The 25331-nt window shown below is 56.0% G+C and overlaps 1 protein-coding gene, 1 long non-coding RNA gene and 1 pseudogene across 4 annotated transcripts; all 3 read right to left on the minus strand.

Annotated features, from left to right (window-relative positions):
* Positions 1-25331, minus strand: part of LOC115643451 — a 28908-nt pseudogene that overhangs the window by 3379 nt on the left and 198 nt on the right.
* LOC115643474 (thaicobrin-like) lies at positions 6092-13126 on the minus strand. 3 transcript variants are annotated; one of them, XM_030547552.1, is made up of 3 exons: positions 12922-13126; positions 9245-9304; positions 6092-8021 (listed from the first exon to the last, which is right to left on the minus strand). In XM_030547552.1, the coding sequence occupies exons 1-3, from the start codon at positions 12929-12931 to the stop codon at positions 7495-7497; spliced, it is 597 nt and encodes a 198-aa protein (XP_030403412.1). In that variant the 5' UTR covers positions 12932-13126; the 3' UTR covers positions 6092-7494. The 3 variants fall into 3 exon arrangements, with proteins under 3 accessions (XP_030403412.1, XP_030403413.1, XP_030403414.1); XM_030547553.1 differs by lacking the exon at positions 12922-13126 and adding an exon at positions 11435-11642; XM_030547554.1 differs by lacking the exon at positions 12922-13126 and adding an exon at positions 11045-11205.
* Positions 18610-20053, minus strand: LOC115643488. Its single transcript, XR_003998338.1, has 3 exons — positions 19934-20053; positions 19043-19048; positions 18610-18619 (listed from the first exon to the last, which is right to left on the minus strand). It is a non-coding gene; the product is annotated as an uncharacterized LOC115643488 (long non-coding RNA).

The following is a 25331-nucleotide window of genomic DNA, read 5'->3' on the forward strand; positions in this document are numbered from 1 at the left end:
CACAGTTTTGGAAACTGGAAACCCCGCTCGAGGGAAAGAAAACAGGTGAATTCATAATTCGTCCTGCAAATTTTGTGTGTGTGTGTGTGTGTGTGTGTGTGTGTGTGTGTGTGTGTGTGTGTGTGTGTGTGTGTGTGTGTGTGTAGGGGACAACTATCTGACTCAGGGAACACTTAGAGGGTCAACCATTTGGGATCTGGTTTTGAGCCACAGGGATGAATTAGCTGGAAGTGTGAAGGTGGTCGGGAACTTGAGAGGAAGGGGTCATGATCTGACAGAATTCAGGATCCTATGGAAAGGTGGATACGAGACCAGCGCAAAACAAGGACACTGGACTTCAGAAAGGCAGATTTCAACCAAGTCAGAGACACAGCAGGAAAGACCAGGGGAAAAGGAGTTGAAGGAGGCTGATCGTTCTTAAAAGATGTAATATTAGAGGCTCAGCATCAAGCTATTCCGACGCAGAGGAAAGATAAGAAGAGCCACAGGAGGCCAATGTGGCTGCACAAGGAGATTTCTAGCTCTCTAAAACACCAAAGGGGATACACACAAGGTAGGGAAGGAGGGGCATGTCACCAAGGAAGTCTACATGGGACTAGCACAAGTGTGTAGGGATGGAAATCAGGAAAGCCAAGGAATGCGTTGCCCCTGGCAAGCAATGTGAGAGACAACGGCTTCTTCAAATATATCAGACAAAATTTAAGTTTTATATATAGGGCGAGTCACTTTCACCAGTAAAAAAACTTAATGGCTATAAAGGGTGAGATGGATGATTCTCAAATCACAGGGGAAAGTTGAACTCTGAGGGAATCTAATCCCCCCCCCCCAACTTCCAATCTGGAAATTTATTTGGGGCAACAGGTTCCCTCCAGACAACTCATGGGGACACCTCCGTGGAGAGGATTTTCAATCAATATTTGGTAACTATAGAAAACGGCAAAATCTGAGAATTGATACCAGAGTTCACTACTTAATGAGAGATGGGGGAAATTTTAGGATTTTCCCATCAATTTTCCCAAACGAGAGAGGAAAGTGTGAGGAGTTTTATCTCAATAATTGATACTAGGCAGCGGTAAAGTTTGAGTGAAATTCTCGTGAATATTTGATATTTGGAAAAAAGGTGCAGCACAGCGAAGGGTTTTGGCTCAATAGCCAAGAATCTGAGACAAACAAAACCCGAGGATATTCGATGTGAACATTTTATAATGAGAGAGAAAGGGAAGAAACTCTGGGCCTATTCACTTAGTCATAGATAACTAGAGAGAATCCGGGGCAAATTTTATGGGGGTGGTGGTAGGTTCATATACGGTAAATCTGTAAGAATTGGAAAGAAAATATTTGAAAATATAGGAGAAAAGCCACCGGGATCGCAGGGCGATTGAAGAGGCGGAGGGAAAAGTGAGACAGTCTGTACGTGAACGTTCAATAAACGCACAGACGGGGACGGATTCGCCTCCACCACCACCATTCCCGCGGGCAGCCCTCTGGGGAGCTGCTCTAAGAGAGCGAGGCTGGGGTGGGTCGGGAAGGCTGCCGGGGAGGGGGCACTGGCACCTGGTGGCGTGGGGGTCTGGCACTCGGCAGATGGGAAGGCAACAGCCGGGCCTGGTTACTCCACTGGTGACACTTGCTCCTGCCTTCCACTGCTCTGCGCCTCCCAGGCCCTGTTGCTGGCAGAGACCCGCCACCCCGGCCCCACCCCAGAGCCAGCCGCATCTCAGGGCTCGCCCAGGCTGCGCCCCCTCCCGCTGCCGACCCATCCAGGGGAAGCAACTTTAGAAAGAAAGGACAATTGGCTGCAGGGAAGATGGGCGGGGGAGATAACCCAAAGCCGAGGAGATTTTTAAGCCGAACTTTGAGAATTAAGGGAGACAATGGGGCAACCCCTGAGGCCGGGGACAGAGACGGGGCCGATCATTGCAGGGGAAAGCGGCACAGGCCACGTGCATTTTACCCCCCATGTGATGGTGACGGAGAAGAGGGAAGTTTGGGATCGATATTTGAGACTGAAGTGACAAAACCAGAGAGAAACCCCCCTGCCCCCCTCCCCTGCGATCTCCTGCCTCCCCAGAGCCAGGTCCATCTCCCCCTTCACACGGTCTGTTCCCCCCTCTTCCCAGCCCCTGCACCCCCAGACACACCCAGGGGAACCCCACTGGGGCCCGGTCTCTGGCCCCATCTGCCCCCCGTTCACACGGTCTGTTCCCCCCCTTCCCGGCCCCTGCCCCCCCAGGAACACCCAGGGGAACCCCACTGGGGCCCGGTCTCTGGCCCATCTGCCCCCCGTTCACACGGTCTGTCCCTCCCCGCGACAGGCAAAGGGGGGGTGGTTCCTGCCCGCCCCCAGCACTTTCCCACGGTCTCTATCCATTACCTGCAGCCCGGGGCTGGTCCGGGCTGGGGAAAGTCCCCCCGGCCGGGCACGGAGGGGTTAATGCCGGGCTCTCTCCCCCCCTCCCCCAGCACGGATCCCATGGGGGGAGCAGCAGCTGCTCCGGGCTTTGTGCTCCGGCTGCTTCCTCCAGCCCCTTCCTGTGTCTGCATAAACCCGGCCGGGCGGCAGCGCTGGGCGGGCGGGACTTCCCAGCCCCACAGCCCGGCCCTGACCCCCAGCCAGAGAGAGCGGGCAGAGCAGGTGCTCCTCACTCCCGACCTGCATCCCCTAGCCCGGCCGGTGCCCCTCACTCCCGACTTGCAGCCCCCCCAGCCCACCTGGTGCCCCTCACTCTCAACCCGCAGCCCCCCCAGCTCTGCCGGTGCTCCTCACTCCCGACGTGCAGCCCCCCCAGCCCACCTGGTGCCCCTCACTCCCAATCCACAGCCCCCCCCAGCCCGGCCGATGCCTCTCACTCCCGACCTGCAGCCCCCCCTGCACTTCTCCCCAGCCCTGCCAGTGCTCCTCACTCCCGACCCGAAACCCCCTAGCCAGGCTGGTGCCCCTCATTCCCGACTTGCAGCCCCCTCAGCTCTGCTGGGGCCCCTCACTCCCGACCTGCAGCCCCCCCAACTCTGCCAGTGCTCCTCACTCCCGACCTGCAGCCCCCCAACCTAGTCAGTGCCCCTTACTCCCGACCTGCAGCCCCCCCAGCCCTGCCGGTTCCCCTCACCGGCAGGGCTGGGGGAGCCCAGGTCTGGGCTGCTAGGGGCTGGGGGTCCACAGGCAGGTGTGGGAGCTGTGGGTTGGGAGTGAGGGGCACCAGCAGGACTGGTGGGGGGGAGCAGAGCACCGGCAGAGCTGGGGGGGCTGTGGTTCGGGAGTGAGGGGCACCAGCAGGGACAGGCTAGCAGGGGGCTGCGGGTTGGGAGTGAGGGGCACCAGGAGAGCTGGAGGGGGGCTGCGGTTCGGGAGTGAGGGGCACTGGCTGGGCTTGGGGGGGGCTGTGGGTCCGAAGTGAGGGGCACAGGCGGGGCTGGGCGGGCTGCGAGTCGGGAGTGAGGGGCACTGGCAGGGCTAGGGGGGCTGCAGATCGGGAGTGAGGGGCACCAGCCGGGTGGGGGGACTGCGGCAGCGTTCTCTCACTCCTCCTGCCCTCAGCCAGAATCCAGATTTCCCATTCAACCTAAGCGGTGTGTGGACAAGCCCCAGCTGGAGAATTAACTATCTGACGTCCAGAGTCTCTTCAGCAATATCCCCCATGCCCCTGAGCCCCCAGTCGGGAGAGATCAGAGCTGGCAACAGACGCGGGCCCCTCCTGGGATCAAACGGGGAATGAGCAGGAATCGCTGGGCCCCTGGCAGGTGACTGTCTGGGATGACGGCTCCCACTCAGGGGATCAGATCTCTCTATTGTCTGCACCCCAAAGAGGGCCCATTTCCCCCTTGTTGAGTCGTCACTGTCTCTGGATGTTTCATCCCCCATTTCTGAGACATCTGGCACTGCCTGGCGCTCTCAGAAATCTCCCACGCCGGGTCGGCCTGGCGGCCTCAGAAATCTCCCATGCTGGGTCGGATTGGCGGCCTCACAAATCTCCCACGCCGGGTAGGCCTGGTGCTCTCACAAATCTCCCACGCCGGGTCGGCCTGGCGCCCTCACAAATCTCCCACGCTGGGTCAGCTTGGAGGTCTCACAAATCTCCCACACCGGGTCGGCCTGGCACTCTCACAAATCTCCCACGCCGGGTCGGCCTGGGGCCCTCACAAATCTTCCACGACGGGTCAGCCTGGCGCTCTCACAAATCTCCCACGCCGGGTCGGCCTGGGGCCCTCACAAATCTCCCACGCCGGGTCGGCCTGGCACTCTCACAAATCTCCCACGCCGGGTCAGCTTGGAGGTCTCACAAATCTCCCACGCCGGGTCAGCCTGGCGCCCTCACAAATCTCCCACGCTGGGTCAGTGACGGGGAGAAGGGAGATCAGGTCACTGAGTGACAGCATCCTGGGGCATTTCCAGGCAGAGCTGAGTGGGGCCTGGCTCAGAAGTTGTGGGGGGCTGGGGCTGCTCTCGCTGGCAACAAACCGACCCCACCCGTCGTGTGGGAGGGAGAGGGAGGAGCTGGGCACTCACTAAGGCTCTGTCCACACGTCCAACCAACTCTGCCAAGGGCGGCAGCTGGGGGAAGTGTCTCCCACTGCTGCAGCGCGGAGCCCATGAGCCCTGACCCCAGCGTCACTGATGTGGCTCGGGAGGTGGGGGGGGGGCTCACACTGCTGACACCCAGGCAGTTACACCGGCACAAGGGGCCGGGTGGACGTTATTCACCATTTGTGAATGGTTCTGGTTGGTGAAACGACATGGGACCCCCCCAGCCTTCACCCCCCCCAGCTCAGAAATCTCTGTGCCCCTCACCTTTCACCAGCCGGGAGCAGGATGCACCTCACTGGGGGAGCCACATGCACCCTCCCAACCGCACCCCACTAGTGGGACCAGGGGCGCAGCTCAGCCCTTAGCCCCCCACTCTCCCGGCTGCAGCTTGACCTGCCCCATAGATCCCCAGTGACCCTCCTAATAATTCCCTTCTCCCAACCCCCCCTTTGCTCCCACAACCCCCCGCCCCTCACAGCTCCCTTCCCCTGAACACCAGGTCCCAGTGACCATCCTGTCCCACCACCCCTCCCTATGATTCCCCCCCAAATGCCGCTCAGCCCCTGGATGCTCAACCCTCAGCCCCTCTTTGAAGCCAGTAGCCGACAGAGCAGCCCAGGCCTGGCCTTTACCCCCATGGCTCGTCCCCAGCATCCGGCCTTTCCCCCGGGCAGGGCTGGGCTCTGCTGATGCCTCCATGGATTGGGGGGACGCTGCTCCTCTCCCTATTCCCTGGGCTGGGGGCTGTCCCACCCAATACTCTGGGCTTGGGTGGTGTTTCCCCAATGCTGCACTTCCCTCTCTGCTCCCCAACAGGGGAGGGGATGGTGCCCTCAGGGAAGGGAGGTTTGCGCTGGGTTTCAAAGCTGGCACCTGCCTCCTCTGCCCCCTCCTCACCAAAAGTTCCTGCCACCTTCCGGCTGGGGCTGAGCTGCTGGGGCGGGAGCAGGCCCAGCCGGGGGAGCAGGGAGCCGAAGTTTCTGCAAACAAGCGAGAAACGAGGAACTGCAGCGACTCGTCTGCTCAGCCTCAGGGCCCAGGACAGAGGCAGCTCCAAGACTGTCCCAGCCCCCCGCCAATGTGCCCAGCCCCTAACACACAGCTGCTATAGCGCAGCTCAGGGGAAACTGAGGCAGGAACACAGATAATTGAGCCAGATATGGGCAGTGGGGATCATAGGCAAGGGGAGGTGATGCCTCCCCAGACAGCCTACCATGGCCCAGTCCCCGGCCAGCTCCCCTCCTGCAGGGACTCTGGGGCTGTGGCCGCGCTGTGGGACATGGGAGCTGGGGCCGTAGCCCTCATCCCTGGCCATCTGGCGCTTTGGGCTCCTGTGGGGGAGGGAGCGAGAGGCAGGGGGGCACATGGGGACGGGATGGGGGTTGGCCTCCCATGCAGCCAGACTCTGGGAAAGGTAGAGGCTTAGACAGCATCTGAGCTGGTTTCAAAGGGTGAGATTCTTGTTTCCAGGAAACATCGATTTCATTGTCCACACACCCACTGACCGGGGAAATATTTCCATGGCTAATCAGCCAAATGGGCAGAGAGGTGAAGACAGAAAAAGGCTGCTGAGAAGTTAAAAGTTTGATATTAAAAAACAATTCACTTTGTCAACAGCCCAGCACAGAACGTACAATTGTGTCTGAAGGTTTTCAAGCTTCCACTTTTTCGCCTGTCAGCATCTCTCCGGAAACAGCGATGGGCTGAGCAGCCCTTCTTTGCTGCCCTCCCCCAGGAACGCTGACAATGCTCGAAACCCACAAGTGTGCAAAACATGTAAACAGATCAAATAGAAAACAGCTTAAAAATGAATGTTGCTCTTCTCTGTCAAAATAGTCTATAAAAACCAAACAAACTTGCCATTAGCCAAGCCTAGCCAGGAGCACAGCAGAGCATCCAGGAGCACGGAGGTGGTGGCAGAGTGTTTGACGCTGGGGTGTGTTATAGATATTGGGGGAGGGGGTTTGTGGTGTGAGAAATGTCCCCTTCCCACTCCGTCGGTCTGTCTCCAGCTCTGGGCACTTGGCTTGCACTGGAAGCTGCCAGGTGCAGGGACATCTTTTCTTGCTGCATTTGTGCAGCTCCTAGCACAACGGGTCCCGGTCCGTAACTGGGACTCCTACACACTACAGTGACATACACAGTAATGCAGTAAAGGACTTTTTGCACTGCCTGACTGGAGGCAGAGGGGTCTGTGTGACTAAGAACCAGGCCCCCTCCTTCCCCTGGAGATGCCGTGGGGTGGTTAGTAGCCAGGCACAAGGCCCGTTGCCACTGAAAAGGCATCAGCTAAACTGTGGCCATCCAGCCCCACGAAGCCCATTGGCAAGAACGGTTCAGTGAGCAAGCGGGAGGTTAACAAGCCAGCCACCAATGACATCAAACCCAAGGATGTCGTACGGCGCGATCTTTATCCAGCTTGCTCTGAACGCGGAGAAGAGCTCACACTGCCCAGCTGGGATTTCCAACAGAGCCGCAGGGAGGGACCCCACGCAGAGAATTACAAGGGGATTTGCGTGCATCGGAAAATCCCATCACAGAAACCCAGCAGCTGCCCCTCTGGCAGCCCCTTACAAAACTCTGCCTCCAACCCCCAAACTCCTCCCCCGCAGAAGTCACCCAGCCAGGGGCTCCGTGGCCCAAAGATTTTAGGGGGGCCCCGTGCCAGGTGTGGCCGCTCCTGGGCAGCGCTGGACCGACTGGGGTGCTGGTTCCAAGCCTGGGCAGCCTCCAGAGGCACCGAGCACAGTGGGAAACGGGCCGGGGGACACCCGCTGTGATGAGATTCTCTGGACAGATCCCAACTGGCTCTTTATGGGCACGCTGAGCATTGCTCCTTCGGGGAGAGGAGAGGTCCAGGGTCTCGGAGAGATGGGAGCCCTCCGGGGCCACAGGAGTTGGGATGTCGGAGGCTAGAGAAACCCGTTTTCTCATTCCCAGGGGGACACTCTCCGTTTCCTCACCCCCTTGTCTCAAGAACACAGTCTGAGCGGGGATCCTTGCACCCAGAAGTAAGGGAGGATCCTCTCCCCATGGAAAGAGGCCGGAGGGAGGGAGAACAACAGGGACTTCCAATCAGCATCCAAAAATGCCACCTCCCCCGCTTCGTAATATAGGGAAACCCCTATCCTCTGTGTGGTCTCACTCGAGATCAAACGGACGCCAGGGGTGGAGAAACCATGGTATACATTACACTGTCCCTTACACCCGTGTATCCCCATAGCCCAGATCCCCTCCTCAGGGTGAGGGCTGATCCGTCCCTTCCTCCTCACAGACTCTCTGGCCACCCCCACAGCCCAGTACTTCCCATTCCCCACCTCCACCTCCCAGTAATGTCGCCCCGAGGTGAACCCCTCAGAGCCCAGCACACAGTGACTTGTGTCGAATCTCTCCGGAGTGTCAGGCAGGTCCTGCAACGCGTCTGCTCGTCTCACACTTTTCCCGTCCTCAGACACGAGGAGGATGGGATGGGCCGTGTCTGGATCCAGAGTCACGTTCGCTGAGCGGGGGAGAAAAGCGGAGGGTTAAGGGCAGAGCCCAGCCCTGGGGGAGGCTGGGACCCTTCCTCACACTCCCTGGCAGCCCTGGACTGGCTGGGACGCTCCTGGATCCCAGGGAGCTCCCGGGCACCTGACTGATTCCTCTGTCTCACACCCAGACACAGAACGGGAGAGACATGGAGGAGAGAGACTGAATCTGCAGGTAGGGGAGCTGAGGATGAGGCTGGACACTGATTTAACCCCCCTAGGGATCCCCCTCCCCCAGTTGGTCCTTTCTTCCTTGTCCTGGGAGAAGAGGGGAGGACAGGGCACTGGGGGGAACTGCTCCAGACCCGAGAGTAAGGTCAATATCTGGGAGGCAGCCCCTCGCCCAGCCTGGGAGAAGGGAGCCGCATGAAGGGAGAGCTCAGAATGACCCCAGCCCAAGGGGAAGGGAGGATGCTGGAGAACAAACACACAGAGATCTTTAATACAACTTCATCGCGGAGTCACACGGGCTCAGAGAAGGTGTTTGGGGGCTGGTCAGTGACAATCTTCCTGATGATCAGTGCGTGTTTGAGTTGTGAGTTCACGTTAACAGGTGTGTTGTAAACAAGACACGAGAAGTCATTCTTCTGCTTTACTCTGCACTGGTTAGGCCTCAACTGGAGTATTGTGTCCAGTTCTGGGCACCGCATTTCAAGAAAGATGTGGAGAAACTGGAGAGGGTCCAGAGAAGAGCAACGAGAATGATTAAAGGTCTTGAGAACGTGACCTATGAAGGAAGGCTGAAGGAATTGGGTTTGTTTAGTTTGGAAAAGAGAAGACTGAGAGGGGACATGATAGCAGTTTTCAGGTATCTAAAAAGGTGTCATCAGGAGGAGGGAGAAAACTTGTTCACCTTAGCCTCCAATGATAGAACAAGAAGCAATGGGCTTAAACTGCAGCAAGGAAGATTTAGGTTCGACATTAGGAAAAAGTTCCTAGCTGTCAGGGTAGTTAAACACTGGAATAGATTGCCTAGGGAAGTTGTGGAATCTCCATCTCTGGAGATATTTAAGAGTAGGTTAGATAAATGTCTATTAGGGATGGTCTAGACAGTATTTGGTCCTGCCATGAGGGCAGGGGACTGGACTCGATGACCTCTCAAGGTCCCTTCCAGTCCTTGAGTCTATGAGTCTATGAGTTACTTTAACAAGGATGTTTCCATAGGTGTATATAGAACCACCAGGCGAACCCTCACCCTTCGTATACGACCACAGCCTCTTCCACCAGTCCCTCTCCATTTCTGGCGGCAGAGCGTCTGGAGGGAGGAAAAGGATATGGGAGATGAGATTTCATTCCGTCACGTTTAAAATTGCATTGCCACTATTAGCTGACATCATAATGTTTTTATTATGACAGAGGAACCCACACACACACACACACACACTTTCTAATACAGCCCAAAATGCCATTAGCCTTCTTGACAACAAGGGCCCACTGCTGACTCATATCCAGCTTCTCGTCAGCTGTAACCCCCAGGTCCTTTTCTGCAGAACGGCTGCCTAGGAATCTTTAGCAGTGCCTGGGAATCTTTTCCTTCTGACTAGCTGATCAGCTACTTTTAAAAGAACCCTCCAGCCAAATCAGTACCTAGTAAGATCTAAAATCCTTTGTGATGCCTAAAAGCTTTGGAAACATATTTTTTTAAAGTTGGTGAAATTTCAGAAACACGTCTCTTGTTATGGAGATCACACACAGAAAATGAGTGTTCCCATTTTCTAAACGCAACGAACATTGTTCCGAACACACTAAACCCCTGTGACTGTTTAATTTAAAATAATGTCTTTGTTTCAGTGAGCTAAACAGGTAGGAATCTGGACTGATTCCTTTCTGAAGGCTTAAGAGTCCATTTAAAATATAACACCAGCTTAGAAACACTGATGAAGAAAACACAGCACAGAGGACAGCTGCATCACGCATTCCATAGTATCGAATGTCATGTTCAGCAGAACAGCCCACTCGCCCTTACTACAAAGGTTTTGCAAATAAATGTCTGACAAACTTCAGGGCAGATCAAAATACCTGTGACCGACTGTTTTTTATTCCCAAGTTTAGTGCTTTTAATTAGATACCTTCTGCCCATCCAGGCTGCGGGAGGGAGGGTCTGGGGTCTCTGCGGGGAACTGTGACTCTCCGCCACCGAGAGAGGGAATGGGCACCTCGCTATCCTTTGCTGCCTCCTCCCGCCCCTGCCCTTGCGCTGCTGTCACAATAAGACTGCGTAGGGCCCCATAAATCCTAAGGGCGGCCCCGTTATTCTCCTGCCGCCCCACAGAGCTTAACCTTTCATGGACTGGAACATTTTTAATATTGTTTCTCCAGGAGCTAACGGGTGTCAGGCACTGGGGGGGGTGGGAAGAGCAGCCAAATCCTTTGGGGTCTGATTAGAGCCATGACTGGACTCCCCAAGTGCCCACAAAAAACAGTCACATAATCTCTCCACTTCCAGAAACACTTTTCTGGGGAGGGGCGATAGCTTGGGAACCCCTTGGTCAAATGACCCCTAACGTGGTGACGGCCCCAGCCCTCGCCCCAGGAGGCCCAGCGGATTTCAGGGCAATCCAAGTGTGGGGGCCGAGGTTCGAGAACTAGGAAATGTCGTAGGAGCTTCTCAATTGTACCCACGCTGGAGCTGGCACCAAACCTGGAAGTTGCCAGCTCTCTGGCCGGCCGGAGGTTTCTCTGTGCCGCAGCCTGTCTGGACTGAGGGCAGCAGACGTCTGTAGCCGACCCCTCCCAGCACTGGGTGATTCGGGCGAGACACAAATTGCACCCACAGTGTAGGGGGCAGGTTGTGTGAAATGCACCAGAGCGATGGGGCAGGTAGCGTCACCCTGGAGACTCCTCCCTGCGCAGGGTAAATCCGGCTTTCCTGAGCCCCCGTCTGCAGCACCCACTGGCCGCGTCCCCTTCCTGGCACGGACTCCTGCTGTTTGCTGGGAGCCGGGAGCCCCTGGGAGAGTCACGGTCCTGGAGCCTGTGGGGAAAATGGACCAACCTGGACGGGTCAAAACTCCTGAGTCAGCTGCCAGAAATCAGGGAAATGATCCCCCAAATCATGTGGGGTTTTTAAAGAGTCTGTTGTGGGGTTGGTGTCTGATCCCCAGTGGGTGGGTGAGAATTAGCTGCCTCTCACCCCCATGCAGTGAGTAAAGTGATTTTTGTCTTTCTGCACAATCTCCCTCCCCCATCTGCCTGGCCCCCCGCCCAGACATTTATCTGGCCCCCACCCCCAAATCAATCCTCACCCCTCCCCCATCAGTTCTGCCTCCACATCTGATGGGAACCCCCAATCCTGCCCCTCCCCAGCCCCGCGATCTGCCCCTCCCCACATCCGTCCCTCCCCAAGCCCCACGCCAATCCCCCCCACAGGCCCCCCCAGCCTCACCTCTGCTCCTCCGGCAGCTCCAGGGGTCCCCCCAAGGCCCGGGGGGTGCAGTGGGGTCCCCGCTCCCCTCCCAGCCGGGCCGGGCCGGTGTAACGACAGAGCACAGATGGTTTCCTTATGTGGCAGAAACTGAAGCTAGTTGGAAAACGGGAGGGTTGCTCAAACTGACGTTACACCGGCTGCTCGCAAGGGGGGGGGGGGGAAGCAGCTGATCTGACTCACGTGGGGTCAGACACAATCCGGTTCTGCTCCGGATTGGCTACTTTGCCCGGACTCCGGAGCAGCCTCAGTAGCAGCAGCTGACGCTCCGCCCCCCAGTCAGCTCCCTGAAATCCCCGGGGGGGTGCAGAAGCCAAAACGTGACCCGAGGGGGGTAAAACAGGGGATGGAGGGGGGCAAAGGGCAGGCTCCGGGGTGGGAGGCGCTGCCAGACAGTGGCACGGGGGGGGAACCCCCTCAGGCAGGGCAGGGGGGTCATAGTTCCCACAAATGGGGTGAGGAGGAGCCACCTGCCGTGGTCCCCAAAATAGGGCGTGGGTGGCTTTGGGGTCCTGGCTCGGGTCCATCCCGGCAGCAGCGTCTTGTCTACACTAGGACCCAACAAGGGCGAGAAACCCCCCTAGTCCCGGGGAAGCGTCTCACCCTGCAGGGCTCAGCTGGGGACTCCCCGGTGTCCTGGGTCCCACCCAGCACCCAAGGGCCCACGGGCTGGACATCGACGCCTCTCAGTAAACCCCTCATTCTCATCACAGCGACAAGCCGGGGCGACCCCACCAAGTGGGACAGCAAATCCCAGGCCCCTGCCCTCAACAAGGGCAGCTGGGAAATTGAAAGGGGAGAGAGACAAAGAACAGTTGTTAACCCTGCGTTGACAGTAGGGAGGAAGGAGTTAACAGGAGCCGAGAAGGAGCTTTAATAACCCCAGAGCAGATGGTAAAGGGGGCTGAGGAGGAGCTTCAGCGGCCCTAGAGATGAGGGGCAGGAAGGTGCAGATGGCAGTTCTCCAGTCATGGAGCTGGACCAGGGGGCCGTGTAGAGGGGAGTCCTCCAAGCTCTCCGATACTCAGACGACTGAGGCCAGAGAAGCGGATTTTTTCACTCCCTGTGGCTGTGCTCTGCACTCTTTGGGGAAAGAAGAATCTGGTTTTGTCCCACACCTCGCAAGCTGAAACCCTGGTTTAAGGGCACAGACGCCGACAGAATCGTGACTTGGGTTGGTTTGTAGATTCAGAGTTGAAGTTCCTTCCCTTAGGAGCTCCCCCTCACGCTGTGTGTGTAACACAATACCAGGCACAACAGGGCCTCAGCCCTCGGTGCAGCCTCTAGCTGCTACGGTATTAACAATAATCCTGGGATTGGTGGGAACAGTTACTGAGTAGTCAGACAAGAATGACACGGGGAAAGGAGGAGGAACAGGCCGAAGAGCAGCAGAGAGAAACTCCCCAGCCTGGCTATCTCAATTCCCAGCCCTGCAAAATCGTACTCACCATTCCTCATCCTGCTGCCAATGGCCCCACTGATTCAATGAGCCTGAGCTACCGTGGGGCAGACGGTTCGGTGTGAGGACAGGAGCCTTGAGCTGACATCCGGCTGGGGAATCAGAATCTCTCTGTGTCGGTGTATTTCCTGCTAACACACCTAGAGGCCAGTGCTCTGATTCTCCTCTCCCAACAACTTCACGCAGGTGTAGACGGGTCAAGGGGTTCCTGTGGGATTGCGTCTGGTTTACGCCAGGATGGGGGAGACGGATCCTGGCAGATGTTCCTGGTTTGTGCTCGGGTTGGGGGGAGGCACAGGAGCTGAATGAGGTTTATCTCTATGGGGAGTCTGAGGAGCTGATGAGAGGGATGCGGTTCTTTGGGTGACCTCGCTGTGTATTTCCATCCCAGACCGTGACTGCGTGGCCTTTACCTTTCCCCTTAGCTCTGGAGCAGGTCGGCAGTGAATGCACAGGACACTGGGAGTGCAAGAAACTAAGTTCTACTTGGTTATTTCAAAGGAGGAACAAAGACGGACGCCTGTCTCCAGTCCCACGCAGCCCAGCATGGGACCTTTCAGCCCCAGCCCAGCACCTGGCTGTGCCCCACACCCGGCAGAACCAGCAACATTTGTAAACGGGTAGAGACATGCCAAGGAGCCATGAGCGGCGCTGGAAGCCAGGCACAAAAGCAAACACCCCGAGAGCAGGAAATCCAGAGCTCCGGGTGGAGGGATGAGAGTGGGGGGAGTGGGGCAGAGACAGTCTCTGTCGTCCCCCCACACAGGACACTGTGATAGATGGGCAGCTTCACACGACACTCGTAGGCCAAGTCCTGTCTGGCTCTGGCTCTGATGCAGGGAGTTCACAGTTCTCAGCCTCAGCTGCCTGGCTCTGATCACAAACCCAGGAGGTTCCCAGCTCTGTTCCCGCACCTCCCGCCCTCTCCCTCTCCTGACGATATCTCCCATCACTGCAGGGATCATTCGGGCAGGGCAGTAACTTCCTTCCCCATTGCAGTCGGCCTCTCCCCCTGGCTGGGATGATTTAGTGGGGGATTGGTCCTGCTTTGAGCAGGGGGTTGCACTAGATACCTCCTGAGGTCCCTTCCAAGCCTGATATTCTATAACCTGTATTTCAAATGTGTTTGCTCCTGAGTAACACAAAACACTTTACCTCCAGTCCAGCCAGCACATTGTGAAAGGCCTATTCAGGTTGAATGGCCCATCAGCAAAAACAGCGGGTTATGGGAAAAGCTTATCCTCACCCGCTGATCTTTCCTGTGGACACTTCAGCCAGGGCATGAGTAACAGCTGCTAGAACTCACCCAAGCTTGCAAGGGCAGGTGAGTAGATCATGTGATACTGGACCCCATCTTGTGGCTGGTACTTTTCCACAAGCTCCTGCTGGGGGCTCGGCTTGAAACGAAGACGTTCCCGCTGCCTGCAAGAAGCTATCAAATGGGGAAGTGACATCACCACTGGGCCTCTCTCCCCCTACTACTCAACACCGGAGAACACCTCAGGAACCAAGAGTGAACTGGGCAATGGGGAGTCCCAGGCAGGAGAGAAGAATTCCTGCCTGTGTACGCAAAACTGTAACCTGCGTGTTCTAGCTAGCAGGGCGAGACACTGCTTGATTCAAATCCTATCGCGTTTATACGGCTTAGATTGTGTCTTGTTTTATTTCTCATGGTGATCTGCTTTGATCTATACGCTCACTACTGTGGAAGTACAGAAAGAACTGACAGGGATTTGTAGGGGATCTTACTGCATGACAGTCTCTGCTAGCCAGAGTCAGGCTAGCTGTAACCCTACTAATGCGAGATTTGTAGAAGCGAGGATTGTGTGAGGGGAGTGGAAAAGAACTGTGTGAGAAGTTGTTTTTCAACCTTGTGGAGATAATACAATATGTAGACTGGCATCTCTTAAGTGAGAAAGACAAGATATCAGGATGACCTATGTATAAACAAAATGCAGCTGTTGCTTATTATTGTCTGTAACAAAAGTCTAAATGCTTGCTGTAATTGTTTACCTGTTGAGAGACCTGTCTAGGAAGGGGAGACCCTATGCCCTAGTGCACTCTCTCCCTGCTGTAGCTGCTAAACAGACTAAAGTATCTGACTCTGCTGCACCCAAACAAAAGGCGAGAACTGAGTTTTTCTCCGGGACACTACTTATAATTACTTAAAATCTCTCTCTCTCTCAGTGAGTAAGGGAACCCAGATTGGCATGCCAGAGGGCTCAGCAGGACCCCAGTTCCAGCTTGCACCCTGGGGAAACCCGTCACAAAGGTACCGAGGGAATGAATGCTAAGAACCAGCACTTCTCTGTCCCCTGTGCTCTCCCTTTCTTATCCCACAGTCCCCAAATGCTTGACTGCCCCAGCACACGGATCCCCCTGCTTCCTAGTTCAATCCCCGGTTTCCCCCACAAAACCCATCCTTCTGGTCCCTCAGTATTTGATCCCCCAGTACAGCATTAGCTTCACTTGGAGCATCTGCCACCCTGAGGACATCTCAGAGGTTTCTTTCCCGGGTGGATTTGCTCACGCTGGTACTTTGGGAGCACCCTACTGAAGCTTTGCCTGGTCAAGGTCTCCCTGTTGCGTGAACTCAGATTGAATCTAGCCAAGCTATTTCTAGGGTCTCTCGCCCTTGTGGATTCTCTGGTGTTAGCTAAGCTCTGAGCTCTTACTGAAGCTTTCCCCACTCTGGAGGCATTTATGAAGTTTATTGCCTTTGCAGATCCTCTGAAGTCTAATGAGGTTTGTTCTCTCAATGAAACTTTTCCTACAGTGGAGGCATTTATCAGGTTTATCTCCAGTATGAATTCTCTCAGGCCGTCCTTAGGATTTATAGGGCCCGATGCCGTATTATTAAGCTGGTGCCCCTATGCCTGACGACAGACTGGACTCACATGCGTATTTTAGACAAGGGAGGGTGTCTTCTGAAGGATTTATTTAAAAAACTGTATGTCTGAAGATCCAAGCATTTAAGGCGAAAGATGAATACTCAGATTGTTCATCTAAAAATCTATGCAAGGATTGTTTAGAGCGGTGATTTTATAATCTTCACCAACTCACTAATGAAATATTTTTAAAGCAAAGTTTAAACTAAGGTCCGGTAGACTGACATGCTCTGAGTAAATATGACAGTGATACCCAACTGTAAATTCAGAAATTGACAGTCTGTCTATACCTGGCGTTTGGCAAATGCCTCTGACATGGCTTCATTACCACTCAGATGGCTCTAACAGGCTGGAGGCTTTTTCACTTTGAAGTTACTCGATCCCCTCCGGAGGAAGACTCACCAGCTGTGGGAGCCTGCAGGAAGGGTCAGAACAGGGATAGGAAGAGGAAGAAGGGGGGGACACTATGACCCAGGGGTGCCCCAAATTTTTGGGTGCCCTACGCAGCCGCATATGCCTAAGGATGGCCCTGAATTTGCTGATGTCTAGTAAGGTGCAAGATCTGAATGAAACTTTTGCCGCAGTCCAAGCACTTCTGGGGTCTCTCTCCAGTGAGTATCCTCTGGTGCGTAACAACTGTTGATGTCCAAATGGAACTTTTCCCGCAGTCGAGGCATTTATATGGTCTTTCCTCCCACGTGGATTGTCTGATGTCTAGTAAGGTTTGATTTGTGGCTGAAATTTTCCCCACAATCCAAGCACCGATAGGGCTTCTCCGCAGTGTGGATTCTCTGGTGCACAACCAGGCCTGACTTGTGAGCAAAACTTTTCCCACAGTCCAAGCATTGATATGGTCTTTCTCCTGTATGGATTCTCCGATGTCTAGCAAGGTAGGAGTTGTGACTGAAGCTTTTCCCACACTCCAAGCATTTATGGGGTTTGTCGCCCGTGTGCATTCTCTGATGCGTCATAAGGCTGGATGGCTGAATGAAACTTTTCCCACACTCAAGGCACTTATAGGGATTCCCTTCCATGTGGGTTCTCTCGTGTGTAAGAAGGGACGATCGCACACTGAATCCTTTCCCACACTCAAGGCATTGATACGGTCTCTCTCCTGTGTGCCGTCTCTGGTGCGTAAGAAGGGACGATTTCTGACAAAAGCTTTTCTCACATTCCAAGCATTTATAGGGTTTCTCTCCCGTGTGGATTCTTCCATGGTTAATAAGATGTGACCTCTGACTGAAGCTTTTCCCGCAGTCCAAACATTTATAGGGTTTCTCTCCTGTGTGGATTCTCCTGTGTGTAATAAGGGCTGATCGCTCACTAAAATCTTTCCCACACTCCAGGCATTTAAATGGTCTCTCTCCTGTGTGCAGTCTCTGGTGTGTAAGAAGGGATGACCTCTTATGAAAGCTTTTCCCACATTCCAAGCACATATAGGGTTTCTCTCCCGTGTGGATTCTCCCATGGTTAATGAGATGTGAGTTCTCACTGAAGGTTTTCCCACAGTCCAAGCATTTATAGGGTTTCTCTCCCGTGTGGGTTCTCTGATGCACAGTAAGGGCTGATTTGAAATTGAAGCTTTTCCCACACTCAAGGCATTTATAGGGTCTTTCTCCTGTATGGATTCTCCCATGTTTAGTAAGAGATGAACTTTCATTAAAACTTTTTCCACACTCAAGGCATCTATAAGGTCTTTCTCCCAGGTGCAGTCTTTGATGTGTAATAAGGTGTGAACTCTGACGGAAACTTTTCCCGCAGTCCAAACATTTATAGGGTTTATCTCCTGTATGGATTTTCCAATGCATAGCGAGGCTTGTTCTCACACTGAATCTTTTCCCACAGTCAAGACATTTGTAGGGTTTTTCTTCCTTGTGATTTATCTGTGGTGCTGCCGTTTCCTTGGGACTCATGCACGGAATGGATTCATCCGGTTTCTTGCTTGGATGTTTTTTCAGCTGCCTCCCTGCCCTGCCCTGATATCCCCAGGCATTTCCCTGTTTCAAGCACTGGGAAAAACTCCCTTCAGCTCTTCTCAAAAACGCCCCCTGAGGTTCCACTTTCCCAGGAGCTTCCTGCTGTTGATTCTCCTCCTTGTCCTCACTCCCACGCTCATCACCTGCTGAGAGAGAGAGAGACAATCCAGCCAGAAGTCACTGTCTGTGCTCTCCCTAGGCAGGGCTTGTCTACACTACACAGTTTTGTCACAAAAGGCAGCTTTTGTCGACAAAACAACGGAGGTTTGTTGGCAAAAATTTCCTGTATTGGCAACAAATGAAAAAAACCCACCTCGATGAGAGGCTTTTTGCAGCAAAGTTAGAGAGACAAAGCGTCAGTGTAGACGCTGCATTCGTTACGTCACTGTAACTGGCCTCCAGGAGGTATCCCACAATGCCCGCCGCGACCACTCGGCTCACTGTTTTGAACTCCGCTGCCCTGCTTCCAGCTACTCGGGCCTGCATCCCTCCCCTTTCAAAGCTCCCGGAAGCGCTGAAATTCCTCAGCGTGCAGAGCTACTGCCCAGCTGAGCAGGGTGGCAGCAAACACACGCCTGCCTGGACTACGGGGAGGGGGGATCTCCTGGGTTTGTGGGCAGAGGAGGCTGCGGAAGAACTCGGAGGGAATCACAGCATCATTAACGTGAGATCCTGCTCTCCTCGGCACTAGGGACACAGGCAGGGCAGGCTGCTGCAGCAGGAGGGAAGGAACACACACACGTCCCCTGCACACACACAGTCTCTGTCTCTCCTCTCTCACAAACACACACACACACACTCCCTGTCACACACTCTTCCCCTCCTCCCACCCCCCCACACCCACGCTCCAGCTGCCAATCGACAGTAGATACGAATGCCAGAGTTACAGACTGACCAGTCAACCGGACACCATGTGGAACCGGAAGTAGGCAATCAGGCAGCAGTGGAGACAAAACCCCACCAAATACTGCACCGTGCCTGCGTCGCGGCTTAAAAGGTAGGCACATCTGGGCTGCCTGTCCCCACCCCTACTCGCTACGTATGGGGCAGCCGCTTACAGGTGGGAGGTGAAGACGCTGAGGTTCGCAGACACTGCTGTGAGCCCCTGCTCCGAGCCATCTGCCCTGAGGCGCATCCCGTAACGTCTTCCTCAGGGCTACGAATGTTTCAGAGTTAGGAACAACCCCCGTGCCCGAGGTCTCCATAACTCTGAGGTTCTGGTATAGCAGGATGAAACCTGGATGACGTGACGCTCCACCTGCCCCACGAGGCACTGCAAGCCCTTCCCAAAGCACCCTGCGGCCAGCTGCACTGTGGGATCGCGACCCACAGTGCTCTGCTCTCTGTGTCGGTGCAAGAGCAGCTAGCGGGGATGGGCTCTGCCAACACAAGGAGCATAGTGTGGACTTGCAACAGGGGTTTAATGACAGCGGTGGCTGTACATTGGCATCATGTGCGTCGACAAAACTCCGTAGCGTAGACGAGGCCTTTTTCCAGCCCAGGCGAGCGACGGCAGCTAAGTCGATGGGAGAAACTCTCCCACTGACATACTGCTGTCAACACCGGCGATTATGTGGGTGTAACTTACGTCACTCAGGGGGCTGGTTTATTCACTCCCAAGTGACAAAAGTGACACTAACATAAGCAGTAGTGTAGATGCAAGCCTGAGACAATGGATTCTGCCTCCATGTCCCATCCAAACGCTGCCAGGGAAGTCAAGTCAGGGAGGATGGGAAGCCAGGACTGATATTTGCCGTGATGATACGACACCTGCTGACTGCAGCCCTGACCTGGGTGAGATGGGGCAGAACTGAGAGCGCTCGCTCACGGCACATTTTGGAGCATCTCTGGTGCTGTGTGTGTCAGTTTCCCTGACCCCTCACGTGTGCGGGTGCCCCTCAAGAGCCCCCTTTCCTTGGAGGCCTAAATAATAAATAATAATATTAACAGGAGATATACCCATCTCCTAGAACTGGAAGGGACCTCGAAAGGTTATTGAGTTCAGCCCCCTGCCTTCACTAGCAGGACCAAGTACTGATTTTTGCCCCAGATCCCTAAGTAGCCCCCCTCAAGGACTGAACTCACAACCCTGGGTTTAGCAGGCCAATGCTCAAACCACTGAGCTATCCGTCCCCACTGGAGATCTGGGACGCACGGCTCTTCCCATCCTTCCAGCCAGGCGATCAGGTCAGGTTTGGGAATGGGAAATCCTGCGCAGGGGGTGAAATCAGGCACGGTCCAGCTGCATGGAGTCTTGGCAGAGTATCTATCACGAGGGACATTTCCTGAGTTTTGCCTGACCTTACATGGGATTGTAATAACTCAGACCCCTTGGGATCTGCAGGGGGTGTTGTCATTACCTCACTAGGAGTTCTCAAGATCTGTGAGCTCTGCGGGACTTACGGACACATCCACCCACGGTTCGGGTGTTAAATTCCTGCTTATTTCATACCCTTCAGAACCTAGAGCCCTCGCCACGGATGAAGCTAGTCCCAAGGAGGAAGGTGAAGGAGAAGTTATACAAGCAGGACAATACTCTGCTTCTGGACCCTTGAAAGCTGGAGACGGGGTTGAATTAGCATGTCCATTAGATTTCCGACTCCCCTGTTCTCTTGGAGGGGGTATGGAGATGAAAATGTCACGCGCACTGGAGCTGTGGACAATGCGACCCTCCCCCTACAATTTAACTGGGCAGGGAGGAACCTGACCAGATTCAGAAATGCAGACCCAACGGCGTTTAATAAATGAGGGGACGGGAATCCCTTACCCAGCAAGGTCACAGTCTCATTATTCTCCTGCATGGTGTCCCTGTAGCGGGCTCTCGGAGTGGGGTCCAGCAGAACCCCCTCTTCCCTGGTGAAATGCACAGCTACCTCCTCGAAGGTCACTGGTATCTGAAACAACATCAGTTCCTCCACTCAGAGCCTGCTGCCCCAGCCACAATCCCACTCGTCACGATGGAGGAGGGACGGAGAAGCAGAATCCCACCCCCACCCTGCTCAGAGGAGCCAGCCAAGGGAGCCCCTGGTCCCTCCCAGCAGGGTCTCCTCATTCACCACACACCTCCTAGCCACAGGCTGATATGGGAAGCAGAGCTCCAAGCATCCCACCACCTGCATAGTCCACAGTAGCCTCTGGCTAGTGGGTCCAGGCTCCAGCGCCGAGAATCTGGTCATTTTCCCAGCCCTGTCCATGGGGCGTGTCCTCGTTCAGAAATGGAGGGACGGTCGTCCCCTCCCAATGGGCCTGTTCAGAAAACAAGGCCCAAGGTGAACATGTCCCAGCCCTGCCTCGCCCCGTGTATTTCCTGCCCCTCCTCTCTACAAACCACACACACACACACACACCTCCCTGAAAATCTCCTACCTGAGCGGGCTACACCACAGCCGTTTCTCTTCCCCGTCTCCTGGAAGACGGGACGATCTGGAGCGAAATGTGGATGTGATTCTTCAGCCTGTCGGGGTAGACAACCTGTGGCACACGTGCCGAAGGCAGCACACGAGCTGATTTTCAGTGGCACTCACACTGCCCGGGTTCTGGCTACCGGTCCAGGGGGCTCTGCATTTTAATTTAATTTTAAATGACGCTTCTTAAACATTTAAAAAACCTTATTTGCTTTACATACAACAATAGTTTGGTTCTATATTATAGACTTATAGAAAGAGACCTTCTAAAAACGTTAACCTGTATGATTGGCACGCAAAACCTTAAATGAGAGTGAATACATGAAGCCTCGGCCCAGCACTTCTGAAAGGTTGCTGACCCCTGCTCTGGACTCTGCCACCCTGGGAAAACCCTCCGTCACTTTGGCGGGGCCCACATTGACGTCGCTCAGGAGAGCTTCTCCCACCGACACAGCTACCGCCTCTCGCGGGGGTGGAGATCTTATGCCACCAGCAGCCACTGAAAAGCTTCTCCTGTAGCCTCTGGCCCTTCATTACAACACAGTCCCAGCCCCTCCCACCAGGGCTGGACCCACCGAGGCCATTTTAAACCTTCCCAGGGACAGAGGCTCTGAGACAAATGCTAGAAAAAAAAGCAGAATCGAAGGAGCCGCTTGGGTGGATTCCCCCGGACGTTGTTCCCAGGAAGTGTTCTTTACCCCCTTCACCTGACACAAAAACTAAGGGTCACCCAATGAAATCAACAGGCAGCAGGTTTAAAACAAACACAAGGAAATATTTCTTCACACCAACGCACAGTCAACCTGTGGAACTCCTCGCCAGGGGACGCTGTGAAGGCCAAGACTATAACAGGGTTCAAAGAAGAACTGGATAAATTCATGGAGAACAGGTCCATCAGTGGCTATTAACCAGGATGGGCAGGGATGCAACCCCATGCTCTGGGTGTCCCTAGCCTCCGACTGCGAGAAGCAAAGAGAGAATGACAAGTTCACGCGATGATCCCTTGCTCTGTTCATTCCCCCTGAAGCACTGGCCATTGGCCACTGTTGGAAGATAGGATATTGGGCTAGACAGACTACTGGTCTGACCCAGCGTGGCCGTTTCTCTGTTCTTATTGTCCCCAGGCAGCGCCTCGGCTCAGCAGGGCCGTGACTTGACAGAGGCAGGCACTGGCCTTTCCTCTCTGTGCTCCTCACCTTGTTCCAAGGACACTCAATCTGCCCCATGGGGGTGATGCAGCGGCTGGATCTGGGCAGGTTTGGGAGCTGGGAACCTTTCTCTCTCCTCCTTGTTCCTGCTCCCCGTTTCAGCGTCACCCTTCCCTCTCCCCTCCGCCTAGGAGAACTAGTGACTGTCCTGTTCCCAGGGGCGTTAGCTCTCCAGCGAGGGCCTGGCTGTGTCCCTGAGGGCAGCTGCTCTGGGACCCGCAGACACACGGGGAGCCCCTTCTCCTCTGGTACAAACTTGCCAGCTGGTCCCCGAAAAGTCACTTTCCTGCCTGTCCCCAGCACTTTCCCCCAGTTCTCTCCCCATCACCTGGAGGCTCCGGCTCCGGGCTGGTGCGGGGGGCTAATTCCAGCCACGGGGGAAAGTCCCCACCTGGGCTGGGCACAGAGGGGGCATTTATGAAGGTCTCTCCCCAGTCTGGGCTCCCAGATCACGATGCCGGAGGCAGCAGAGTCTGACCCAGAAAACTCAACTCTAGGAGTAGAGAGAGACAAACTCCATCCCAGCAGCCCCCGGGGCAGTGCAGCAGCTGCAGATTTAACGTGCCCGCCCGGACTCGCACCAGAACCGAACCAGAACCAGTCTGAACTGGTATTTTTACACTGAGCTGCAGCCAGACTCCATCCATAATTTCTCTCTCACTCAGTGACGCTGAATCTGAACTGAACTGGGGGGGAAACAGGTCATCGGTCACCATAACGTTTCAGCTGTTTTTAAGCTCAGTATGTGATCAGATAAAATGAACCCGTCTCTGCTCTCTCCTTCATGAGCAATAGGACCCAGGCAGGCGATGGCCCCAGTAGAAGGAGAAGAGGAGACAGCCCCTAGGAGCAGAGAGGGAGGTGGGAGAGAAGAAGTGGGGGGCTCCCGGTCCCAGAAGTTGACGATAACTCTTCAATCCCAAGGAAAAAGGAACTTGTTCCCCAACTTTTCTCCCCCCTAGACGGGCCTCCTCCCACCCAGCCCCCGGGGCAGCTCCTCCTTCCAAATGTCCCACTTGACACAGGTCCCAAATTCGGTTCCCCACCGAAGGAAGCTGCTCCTACCCATCCCCCGGCACTGCCTGGCAACCAAACTGTTTTGGGGTGTCTTAAACCAGAACCGAACACTGAACCTGAACTGAACCAACCCCCAATTCCACCCCTTGCTGGCCAGGGCTAGAGGTGACTCTGGAGTGACACCGAATCCTCCACAGAAATCAGAGCAGCACCTGGTCAGCCCAGGAGTCAGAGCCCCAAATAACGGGATTGTCTGGAAACAAAGTATTAACTTGGGAGCAGAGTGCAGGAGGGGAGGCGGAGGGTGGATTTTTGCTGTGCAAATTCTCAGCCCTGCAGGGGAACCCCCTGCTCCCCCCACCCCACTTGCAATGCTTATTGTACCATTTTGGGGGCAGGGAGGAATCCCCAGTGGCTGCTGGGTGGGACACTGTGGAGTGAGGGAGCTGCCCCTGTATCTCTCCCGACCCCTTCCCCTTATCCCTCCCTCCCTCTCTCCCGTCCCCAGCCAGCGTCTCCTTGTTCTCCCATTGTGCCTCCAGCCCCCCCACATCTCCCCCATCCCAGCCCCCCTCTCCTTACAGCCCCCTCACCTTCCCCTGATTCCAGCCTCCCCTCCCCATCACCCTTCGCCTCACAGCTCCCCAACAGCTCCCCCTTCACATCTTCCCCCATCCCAGCCTCCCTTCCCCTCACAGCCTCCCACATCTCCCCCTATTCCAGCCTCCCTCCCACCCCTCCCCTCTTCCCCTGATCCCAGCCTCCCCTCCTCCATCACCCCTTCCCCTCACAGCCTCCCACATCTCCCCCTATTCCAGCCTCCCTCCCACCCCTCCCCTCACATCTTCCCCTGATCCCAGCCTCCCCTCCTCCATCACCCCTTCCCCTCACAGCCTCCCACATCTCCCCCTATTCCAGCCTCCCCCCCACCCTTCCCCTCTTCCCCCGATCCCAGCCTCCCCTCCTCCATCACCCCTTTCCCTCACAGCCTCCCACATCTCCCCCTATTCCAGCCTCCCCTCCTCCACACATCTTCCCCTGATCCCAGCCTCCCCTCCTCCATCACCCCTTCCCCTCACAGCCTCCCACATCTCCCCCTATTCCAGCCTCCCCCCACCCCTCCCCTCTTCCCCCGATCCCAGCCTCCCCTCCCCATCACCCCTTCTCCTCACAGCCCCCCATCTCCCCCTATTCCAGCCCCCCCCCGCTCCCCACACCTCACATCTTCCCCCGATCCCAGCCTCACCTCTCCCACCCCGTTCCCCTCACAGGCCCCCCCAGGAGCTGGCGGTCCCCCCCGCTGGGCACGGTCCAAGATTTGCAGCCAGCTCCGCTGGAAGCAGCCCGGGGCCAATCCCACCCCCCCCCCCGCAGCCTGGCTGTGGGGGGCGGGTCTCCCTCACTTCCCTCCCAGCGGTGCCCCCCCCCGGGAGCTGGAGGCTCTGCCCCTCTCCCCCCCGCAGCCCGGGTGGGGGGGGCGGGTCTCCCTCACCTTCCCTCCCAGCGGTGCCCCCCCCCGGGAGCTGGAGGCTCTGCCCCTCTCCCCCACGCAGCCCGGGTGGGGGGGGCGGGTCTCCCTCACTTCCCTCGAAGCGGTGCCCCCCCCCGGGAGCTGGAGGCTCTTCACCTCTCCCCCCCGCAGCCCGGGTGTGGGGGGGGGCGGGTCTCCCTCACTTCCCTCGAAGCGGTGTCCCCCTCTCCCGGGAGCTGGAGGCTCTGCCCCTCTCCCCTCCGCAGCCCGGGTGGGGGGACGGGTCTCCCTCACTTCCCTCCCAGCGGTGCCCCCCCCGGGAGCTGGAGGCTCTTCCCCTCTCCCCCCTTCAGCCCGGGTGTGGGGGGGCGGGTCTCCCTCACTTCCCTCCCAGCGGTGCCCCCCCCCGGGAGCTAGGGGCTCTGCCTCTCTCCC

This window comes from Gopherus evgoodei, unplaced genomic scaffold (genome assembly GCF_007399415.2).
Source record: "Gopherus evgoodei ecotype Sinaloan lineage unplaced genomic scaffold, rGopEvg1_v1.p scaffold_60_arrow_ctg1, whole genome shotgun sequence".
NCBI lineage: Eukaryota > Metazoa > Chordata > Testudines > Testudinidae > Gopherus > Gopherus evgoodei.

Bases quoted from the DNA above. Each gene is read 5' to 3' on its own strand.
- LOC115643474 (XM_030547552.1), bottom strand. The intron at 8,022-9,244 runs GTGAGGGTTCGC...TCCCCCGCTCAG, and splicing joins GCTGTGGTCGTATACGAAGG to CGAACGTGACTCTGGATCCA.